This window comes from Oreochromis niloticus, linkage group LG9 (assembly GCF_001858045.2).
Source record: "Oreochromis niloticus isolate F11D_XX linkage group LG9, O_niloticus_UMD_NMBU, whole genome shotgun sequence".
Classification (NCBI taxonomy): domain Eukaryota; kingdom Metazoa; phylum Chordata; class Actinopteri; order Cichliformes; family Cichlidae; genus Oreochromis; species Oreochromis niloticus.
In genome coordinates this window covers 21,712,022-21,722,539 of record NC_031974.2, presented here as the reverse complement: position 1 = coordinate 21,722,539, position 10,518 = coordinate 21,712,022, and the positions used below count along the sequence as shown (strand labels likewise).

The window sequence follows — 10,518 nt, the reverse complement described above, 5'->3', positions numbered from 1 at the left end:
ATCCCCCACCAATGTTTTTTTTACACTCTTACAAAATTTATCCAACAAAATGTGTGCACAGATGAAAACATGGTGCCCAGAGTATAAAATGACTTTCCATCAAGAAAATGGTGCAAAATGTAAAAAAAACAAAAGAAAAAAAAAGAAAAGAAAAAAAGAAACACAATGTCCCTGCACATATAAAAATAAATTAATACTTTTGTGTCCAGTCACTGTCAACCTTATTGTCTGGTCCTAAAGATTCACACACGCATGAACTGAGGCTTCATTGGCTTTCCTTCACACCAGCACGACCAATCATAATCACTTATGTACAACCAACGGCCAATGAGAAAGATTTATGTACATTTAACGAGGTAAAAACTGTGCCACCGAGCGCCCCCCTGACACACTTCCTCCTCCCCTACAAACACCTATATACAACCACATCCCCTCCCAAATCAGCCAACTAATAAGTAGCTCCTAGCTTCAAACACATGACAAAAATAGAAATCATTAAAAGGGTTTACAGCAAGATTAGACTGAACAGAGGAACAAAAGACAAAAAAAACTTTACACAGTAGTACAAAATGATGCTAAATTGCAAAAACAAGCGGGCTTTTAAAATATATCATCTTATGCCCATTACACAAAACCTCCAGATAAATAGAAAGCACAACACAAAGTTGGCTTTGATATTAGAGAATGCAGCAGAATAAAAGTTCCTAGTTTTATTAAAGAGACGTCCAGCCTGACAGACCGAGAGTTTTTGTAATCTGTTGCCTTAGCAACGCAGCTTCATTACCAGTAGCACTGTGAAAAATTGGGTAGAGTGACCAAGTTTTTTTTTTTTTTAATATATATATATTTGTTTGTTTTTTTAAATAAAAAACAAAATCCCACTTTCCTCCTTTGGCCTCAGGCACTTGGGTTTGGACCCTGATTGGCCAGTCCTGACTGTTGTGGGTTTTTAAGTGGCCGCTGCTGTCGGCCTTTTAGGTCCTGATAGGCTGGTCCTGCTCGAGAGGTAGGTGCAGCAGGAGGCTTAATCGGGAAGATGAAATGCAATCACTTCCACTTGCTGATAACCAACTGCGTGGTTTATCTCTGAAAGTGGATGCGTGACGTGGATTTAAGCATCTTTGTGAACATTCAACATACTTTTTTGAATAATCTTTTGTTTTTCTCCTCTTTTACATTTCTTTTCCCCGAATGATCCTCCTGTATCTGGCCCAGAGAAGAGACAGTCAAAAGCAAGGCTTCTGTGGTGACCATACGAGGCTTGGCTCACGGACATTAATGGATGTACGCAAACTGCGGGAAGGAGACACGGGGAGAGAAGGCAGCACTGAGGACGTGTGGGACATTTCCTCATTTAATAGTCCCTCCAGGACCGCTGCGAAACAGATGTCAATCACACATCTACGACTGGTAAGTCCTATAACAGGGAATTGTACTGTTGTCCTAATCATATATTGCTGCCATTTTCTTCTTTTTTTTTAATGTTTGTAGTTCTGTGTGTGTGCCAGCTTGTGTGCTGCAGCACAACTGCTGGTTTGGCTGAAGCCCCTGAGAGAGTGAAACAGCAGAGAGACCAGACCATTACAAAAACATTAATTTAAAAAAAAAAAAAGAGAGGGAAAAAACCCCCAAAACAAAACCCGGAACAAGATTCGGAGTAGGAAACACCGAAGAAATAAAGGAGTTTCTGGGAACCTGTCAGTCAACTGAACTGAAGAGACCAAACACACCATGTCCGCTGGTGCTACGTACTGACAGTAACACACGTTCAGTTACTACCAGCAGTATTAAATAATTAAAAAAAATCTTTAAGTAGACAAAGCAATCAAAATAAGGACTCAAAGCAGCTAAAAAGTCGTTAAATCAAATAAATAATACAAAATGACACAAAACGTGGTGTCGAGATCAGAACCTAAACTACAGACAGTCTTCTGTATAACTCCACACAGAGAGTGTGTGTGTGTTATGCTTTAACACACCGCTGGAAACGAATATCTAACATGAACACATTTTGCTCTTCTGCAGATGTTCTCATCACTAACCTACAAAGCTGACCAACAGGCTGATCCCCCAAAAACTCTGCGCATGTATATATATATATATTTATATATATGTTAAAAAAACCCGAAACAATAAAAAGAAAAAAGGAAACAAAAAGAACATATGCCGTCACGTCTTCTCTTGCCCTCCGACGCCCACGGCTTTTTCGGCTAGCCGAGGTTTCTGCGCCCCTGAGCCATGCGTGTCGGCGTGTGCGTGCTGCAGCGCCAGGAAGGGGTTGGCGGTGATGGTGCCTTGGCCCTGGCTCTGGGCGCCGGGCAGCAAGTTGTTGATGGGCAGCTGAGCGGAAGAGAGTGGGATGGAGGGAATCTGGGCAGAGGAGGAGAGGGACTGCAGCTGCTGGAGGTCCTGCTGCTGCATCAGTTGGTAGAGCAACACCTGCTGCTGCTCCTGGGGAGCAGAGGGAGGAAGGGGGAGATGCAAGGAGGGAGGAAACAAGGAGGAAAAACGAAATAAAAAAAAAAAGGGGAAAAAAAAGAGGATTAAGTGGAGGTGTCATGAAAGAAAAGAGTTGAAGGGGTGAATAAGGGATGGAGGGGGGGACAGAGCGTGAGACAGAAGAAAAAAGCAGGGAAAGTGTGGAAAAGAGGGGAAAAAGAAGAGTTAATAAGCTAGGTGATTTAGACCATCGTCCAAAAGAAAATTGTAGCTCAGTGTCTTTGTGTGTGTTTAACTGTGTGTGATAGTAGTAAGTAATCAAATGTGCGTAGTGTGTGTATAGTACCACTGAAGGCTGTGAGGACAGCAGCTGGTGGAGCTGATGCTGCTGCAGGAGCAATCTCTGCTGCTCAGACAGCAGGCCGATTCGCGCCGCGCTGATGAGACAAAGCACACTCACAGTGAGACAAACGCAATTAACACTCTGCCTGCACAGTATCAGACTGTTTAGCACACTTTTTTAAAACATTAGAGGTCTGTGACGGTGAGAGTGACAGAAAATATAAACATTTATCTGTTTCTATAAGTTATAAAGAAAAACATCAGCTTATTTTTTGCTTCAAAAAAAAAACAAGAAAAAAAAAAGAGATTTAAACTCAAAAAAACATGCATGACTACAGCATTTTTTCACAAAGCTGACACTGATGAAAACAGAGCTATGGCGGGTTGTGAAGTGGCACCAGCTTCTGTCTCACCTGGTCTTACTAGTTGCCGAGTTGCTAAAATCCATTGTGGAAGCAAAAAGACACAAAGAGGAAGAGAGGATGCAATAAAGTTCACATTCAAACTTCTTGGGTAGCCGAGACAAACATATTCCTGAACATTTTCAGTACTTAACTATGTGCTTATGTGAAAGGACCTTGAAAATGTGAAGCTACTGACACCCATCTGGAGCTCTTTAACTCGCTGACAGTCAACCAATTTGTTGGGAAGGGTGATGTGAAACCACATGTATTGATTTTATTATCATCAAAGGCTTCCAACACAATTCGCATCCCAGTGTTGACGCTTTATTAATCTGAAAATGGCGCTTAATGTATTAGAGGAAGATGAAAACAGCCATACTTGTTATTGACGGGCAAAGTGACGCCTGTAGCTGCTCCTGTAGTGTGTGTGTGAGGGCTGGAGGTGCCGGCCGGCGTCTGGATCACGCCGTTCAGAGCCCCGACGATTCCCCCCATGCCCAGCGCACTCCCTGCGCCCAGAGCCCCCATTAGCCCCGCCACGCCACCCAACCCAGCCGGGGTCGCCCCTACGGAGGTGACCCCATTGAGCTGTGGCTGAGGTGGACTCTGGGACACTGAGGGAGGCGTGGAGAGGGAGGAGGTGGAACCACTACTGCTGTGACCGCCACAAGATGCACTATCCTGAGGACCAAAAAGAGACTCCCATTAATGACAAGTCCTGCATTCAGAATCTGTAGCTATGTCCTAATTCATAGGCTGCATCCTTCGGAGGACCAGGCCTTCGCGGTCTACATGGGCCGGGTCTTTCGAAGACCTAGAAGGCCGGAAGTGCGAGGCTGTGAAATGGGATGGTCTAGCCTTTAGATTTACGTCACCAGCTGTCTCAGGGGAGTTCAATAAACTCAGCCGTCTGCTCCTCGCTCGCTAATATATAACAGAACACTGGAGTAAATTCACACTTCTGTGTTTTCTGTTTGACATTTATTCAGCTGTGTGGAAACTATAACTTTAATCTCAGCCAAACCGATTTACTCAGGAACAAATAAAACACTGAAAAAAAGCCAAACAATAACATTTTTAAGTTATCTAAGTGACTTGTATATCATGTTTAACCTGAGTGGCGAAAGACCGCGGGATCTGAAAACGATGTGCCGGGAGTTTGCTGTTCTTGCCGGCTCTAGTGAGCCTTGATCACCCGGTCAGCTATCGAGCTGGTGGGTAACAGACGTCTTCGAAAACATCGAAGCACGTTTGCAAATATGTGATGTCTTGATAAAGCAACCAGATATTTGAAGCTTAAACTGCTACATTCCCGCCTGAAAACATCTTAAAAGTTTATTTGGTGACCCAGAAAAAGTAATAAAAGTAATATTAAAACTAAGTAGCTGCCGCCATTGTTAGAAACTGGAATTGGCTGGGCCGAGCTATGAATCCTGGGATAGGTTGGGCCACAAAGGATACACCCGATGAAGGACGCATTTGTCGGCCGCATTTGGAGCAGCCTTCGAGTTGGGACAGCCTTCGTCGCCTTGCTGTGATGTAATCGACCTTCAAATGCGGCCTCCGAAGGATGCGGCCTATTAATTGGGACATACCTTATTTCACAGCTTTTTGACATTAAAATAAAGCGATCATTACAGTTCGCTTAATTTACAATGTTAAAGAATAAATAGAATAAAAGAATTTGTCATCACAGACCGTCTTAATGAGGGTTTGATGGACATTCTTATTGAAGCTTTGAAAGTCTACAAGCCTGTGAATCAACTACTTTCTAAAAGTTCTGTTTATATTGCAATTTCTATTCTGACTTTAAATCTTGCCTCTGGCATTTGCCATAAATAAACTACTGAGCGATCAAGACTAAAGCTAACACTGAAACTAATAAAAACTAACTAAAAATAAACCCACTCTGGAAAATCAAAACAGAATTCAAAACAAAACATAAAAACTAGTTCGAAAACACAAACTAAAATAACTCTGGTGACTACAGATTTCAAGCCATGAGTCAAACCATGAATTTGTCCTTACCTGAGTCGCCACAGGTAAAGATGAGTCAGCTGCTCCCGACTGGGCTCCCTTCACATCTGTGGAAAACCAAAAGGTTAGACGTGTCTCAGTAGGTCTACTCTAAAAATTTGAAACCTGCTTTTCAAGTTCTAGAAATTTTCTGTGCTAAATGACGTCAGCCAGCAACAATCCATCTCTTGGATCAGGAACAAGAGAGTAGCTCAGTCAGATCTTAAAGCTGAAAAAAATAAAATGTGCAGATGCAAGAATCTGAATAACTTTGATATAAACACATGTATGCATCAGGCTGTGCTATGGGAGGAAGGGAAGCTGGCAGAGGCAGGGTGATGATGGTTGTTACTCATAAACCCTCAAAAATAGTGTTGCAGGCCACATTCAAACCTTTAATACCAACAGTATTGGACTGTCACCTTTTCCAGAAATATAACACCCTCAGTGCAAAAACTGCTTGAACGATAACTTAAGGTGTCGTCTTGGCCTTTAAATTCCCGAGCTCTCAATCTGATCAAGCATCTGTGATATTTTTTTTTTAGTCCATGGAGGTAACATTTTAAGGATCTCCTGCTGCCATGCTTGATGCCTGATACCACAAAACACATTCGCAGTCTCCACAGTGCATCTGAATCAATGGGGGTGCAGCTGTTTCAGTGACACAAAGCAGACCTGCACAATGCCAGGCAGGTGCTGTGGCTCACTGGTGTGCATCATTCACCTTGATTTCTAAGTAAGTAAGTAAGAGTGTCTGTGTACCCGAGGAGGCCGTGGCAGGTGTGAAAGGCACTGATAGCTGTGCGCTGAGAAGCTGCAGTCTCTCTTTCTTCATGGTCAGAGTTTTTATCTGCTCCTCCAGCCTCCTGTTCTCCTCCTGGAGCTGGTGCAGAGACTTCAACATGCTCACCACTGAGAAAGAGAAGGAGAGAGGGAACAGAAAAAGCAGCGTTTTTTTATTTCCTGCTCCAAATATTCTGTAATAGCTCCGCTCTGAATTTTCAATTTACCGCTCTCCACACCTGTGTGAGAAAATAAAGACTTCAAAATTGCACAAATGAAATAAAACTCAGCCCTGTCACAGTCTGCAGTAAACACTGTTAGTCCACTTGTTGTTTTAGCTGCACCACAGTGAAGGTAAAATAACCAGTACTGGTGCTAGGTTATATGCTGGGATGAATCTTTACAGGACTGACCCTTTCACCAATATCCTTACTTTCTAAAAGGCCACTCATTTTTTCAATCTGCCTTTTCTTATACTTCACATTAACAACACACACAGTGACGATCAGACAGATACTCCCCACAGACATGTCAGAGATCAAGGTCATCTACAGTGACCCTGCAGCCTGCACGGACTCCCTGTCGGGGGGAGGAGGAGGGTTTGCAGATGCAGGAACTTAAACCTGACTCATCTGATTGAAGGACAGCCTTTCTAACGACCAAGCTGCCATCCCTCTTTTTCATTTTCACTTTATTGATCCCAGAAGGGATGTTCAGATAGGTAGATAACCAGCAAGAGATTGACAGGCGCAACAATAACAGATAAAGTGAAAATGTGACTGCAAAGAGGGAGCGGCTCTGCACAACAGCTCGAAGGCAAAGAGCCGACGGATCAATTGACACAGAGAGGGAAATGGTGAAGTGGACAAAGTGTATGACTGTGTGTGAGGTAGGAGATTAATCTCCAGCCATTTTTGAGATGAAGAGAATTCACCTTTTGTTTTCATCCTGCCTTTGTTTGATTTCAGGCCCTTTGCCTTATACTGTATCTTTTAAATAGAGAGTAAAACTATTATTTTGGTTTTTTATGTGACTTATTTGTTAAATAAAATGCTGTGAGGGTGTCACAGGTAGAAATAAAATCAGTGTGGTGAGAGACTTAAATTGAATTAACAAACTCATAAGTGTGTATCAAACAGAATCATCCGATTTCAAAAGGCTATATTTTTTAAAGTAATGGACATAAAAGCTTTTGGTATATTTTACATACAAAATTTTTACAAGTGCTCCGTATGTCCCCCTGTGGACACCCGGCATTAGTCCACACGATAGTCAAACTCGTCCCATACTTTTGCAAGCATGTCTGGAGTCACTGCAGCCGCTGCTACCAATAATCACTCCCTGCTTAGAGGCATGGTTTTCAGTAGTTACTGGTGAGCAATAGTCTGAAATTGGATGATTCTTTTAGGTAATCTTGTATTTTTAACGATGCTTGGTGCTTGCGTCTTCTCACCGTCTCCTTGCGCTCCCTGCTGCAGCAGGAAGCTCTGCCCTTCGTTCCACTGCCTCTCCAGGAGCTGCTCAATGCTGGTGGCCACTGGGGGCAACGTCTCCCCGCCTCCTCCCGCCCCTAGCAACCCCGGCCCCGGCAACGACCCCGAAGAGTCATAGCGGATCTGCAGGCCACCAATCGGAGAGCTGAATGTAGGGAAAGAGAGAGAGAGAGCGCATTGATAGAAAAGGAGAGATGGAGAGGTCAATAGGGAGATTAACGACCTAACATAAACGTCAGACAAACATAGACACTGCTGGCTATAAAACTACATCAATTTGTTGTTACAGTGGCCCCTAATGAAAAGGGGCCAGGCTTTCTGTCTGCGCGCGAGAGCTAGAAAAAGACTAGGGGAGAGAGAGGAAGAAAGAAGACATGCAACAGGGGGAGACAGACAGAGAGAGGGAAGTGCACTGTCTTGATGCGATAAATCTCAGTGTGCACTGAGACAAGCTGTTGAGCCTGAGGAGAGGAGGAGAGGGGAAAAGGGGAAATAAAGGACACCGGGAGAGATGACTGAGCCGTAGGTGTGCAAACGGCATGATATTTTCCCCTATTGTGGAATGTAAAAATATGACATAACTTACCACTCGCACGTGAAACTTTAAAGAAGCTTAAAGAGTCTTAAAGTCGCCTAATTTTGTTACAGTGTTTCCTTTGCAGTTAAATGTCATTTATCTTAAATTTAAGACCAAAAATTTTAAAATAAAAAATAAAACCATATATAACCAACCTTATCAAGTGAAATCACCCATTCCACAGACAGTAGCGGAAACAAAAACAAAAAAAGTTTATCTGTATGATCAATTTTCCTGTGATCCCGAATGATCCATGCAAATATTCCAAAATGGAGGAGATACAATAACTCATCACACTGTCCTTAAACACAAGAAGACAGGAAAAAATATCTAACTGGACTTGAAGGATGGTTACCACCTTCAAAAACACAAGTTATCGATGGCTGAGAGAGCAAGAATTGCCTGTAGGGGCAAGAGCGAAAGAGAGAGTGTGCATGTGTGTGTTTGAGGAGTGAGAGGAAGAGAGGGGAGATGAGGGGGCCAGCAAAGGGAAAAGCAGAAAGGGGGAGGGGGGGATGGGTGAAGGAGGGGGACCAGTGAGGAATGTAAATGGTGAGGGAGTGCTGGGGAGGGTATCTCTGTGTGTGTGTGTGTGTGTGTGCACTCACCGCGGGGTGGTCTTGGGAGAAGCTCTTATGGAGAAGCCCTGAGCTCCGACACAACCGCCGCCGCTGCTGCTGCCGTCTCCCGCCTCCTGATCTGCACACACACACACACACAGAAAAAAAAAAAAAATCAATTGGACGAGAACACGGACAGAAGATGTTTTTCTGTTGTTAGGATGAAATTGTGGAATAATGTTGACATGAGCATAAAAATGTGGAATTCATTTGTGGTCTTTAAATGAATGCTCTACAAATTTTGGAGGGTTAGATGTGAGAATAAAGCCTTTATCTGTTTGTTGATATTATTTTAGTTCCCTACTTGGAAGTTAAGAGTACTTTTAATGATCAGAATACAGACCAGGCATAAATATAAGCATTTCAGCACGAGCCTGTTCAGTCATTATTTGTAATATAGGAATGGATCTTAAACTAATTGCTTTGCACAATATATGATGAAATAAAAATAAAAATATCAGCACGTCCACACTGAGCCGGCTGAAGTTGAATGTGAAAGCGCACTCACAATACTGTTTTCAGGTCAAGAGAAAAACAAGAATAAAAAACACGCTTCTTCATTTATTTAGGCAAGCAAACAATACAGACTGCCAAACATCCCAGACATCCGTAACAACCTGGCTTTCCTGCTTTGTTTTCTATCCTCGGGCTCTTTGTGATCACCTGCATTTTAATACAGCCAGACTCATCGTTTAGTCGTTTATTTCTGTTTCCTGGCAGAGAAAATGAGTCATTTAACTGTGGCTTGTAAATACATTTTTCCCCCAGCACTGTTGTAATGCTTAAAAACTGATCATTCAAATGTCTTATAGGGAGCTTCACAGGCTGATCGGCTACGCTGACAGACTGGAGACTCTGAGCCTTCTTTAACAGCTTGAAAAATCAGATATCAGGACATTTGCTAAAGTTTGACAATTTGTTATAAACGCAGTTTTCAGCTTAAGACATGTTTCAAATTTCTGCTGCAGGAAATGACAGATTTGTCTTGACCCCAGCTGTAAAACATAGTTAAGTAGGGTGGATCTTCATCGTGCTGCAGAGCAGTTACATAGCACAATCACTCCCAATTAACTATATTTGGATTTCTTTAATTGGAATTTTTAAAAACAATTTAGCTATAAAAGAAAATATGTGATGGTTTGTGGAGTTTTTAAAGTTAAAACGCTGGTTAATTTTGGAAATACATACAGGAGTGGCAGTCTGCATGACCCGAGACACACTGGAATTTCACCCCAGGCGTACAACATTATTTTTCAAAAGCATAATTGTTCTCTACCACACTAAAGCAAATTGCCGTTGTTCCTGGATTTATCCACTCTGGAGTTTATTTTTCCAAGGGGACGGGATGATAAAAAGAAGTGAAGACAGAGGACCCTTTTCAAGTTTTTCTGTTTTCCCTCTGACTCAGGCTACATGCGCTGCAATACTGTGGGCTCTGCAATCTACAAAACTCTCTCTCTCTCTCTCTGTATCTCTTTCAAACACAAGCCTTCATTCAAACTGCATGTGCTTCCCTCTCTACCTTCTGTGAGAGTCTCTGTCTCTCCTCCCTCTGGGCCCCTGGCCAGACGCTTCTTTTCATTTTCCTCAGTGAGAGTAATGAATCACACATGCACACAGACTTTTGCATTTACACACTCACACAAACTCCCCTCTACTTAAGACAGTCAATCCCAGCTTTTACCCCCACCAGGTCACCACTCCAGTCCCTCGCTCTCTTCTTTTTCAAGTCCTTTTTTCTGTCGTAACCCTTTCCGTCCCTGGCACCTCCCTCCAGACACTCAAAAGCAAAGAGAAACGGCTGCCAAAGTAAACAGGCTGCATGCATACAAACACACGCACAC

General features: G+C 42.9%; 1 protein-coding gene across 3 annotated transcripts in view; it reads right to left on the bottom strand.

Moving 5' to 3' along the window:
• Window positions 1-190: 190 nt before the first annotated feature.
• Window positions 191-10,518, bottom strand: part of mllt10 (MLLT10 histone lysine methyltransferase DOT1L cofactor) — a 46,636-nt gene continuing 36,308 nt past the window's right edge. For 2 of the 3 annotated variants that reach the window (XM_005471753.4, XM_005471755.4), the window contains 8 exons: window positions 8,663-8,753; window positions 7,438-7,622; window positions 5,964-6,113; window positions 5,214-5,269; window positions 3,565-3,866; window positions 3,195-3,218; window positions 2,786-2,876; window positions 191-2,451 (listed from right to left, as the gene is read on the bottom strand). In XM_005471753.4, the coding sequence (XP_005471810.1) occupies window positions 2,170-2,451; window positions 2,786-2,876; window positions 3,195-3,218; window positions 3,565-3,866; window positions 5,214-5,269; window positions 5,964-6,113; window positions 7,438-7,622; window positions 8,663-8,753 (1,181 nt within the window). In that variant the 3' untranslated portion in view covers window positions 191-2,169. The remainder of the gene's footprint in view (window positions 2,452-2,785; window positions 2,877-3,194; window positions 3,219-3,564; window positions 3,867-5,213; window positions 5,270-5,963; window positions 6,114-7,437; window positions 7,623-8,662; window positions 8,754-10,518) is intronic. The other variant, XM_005471754.4, reaches the window with a different exon arrangement.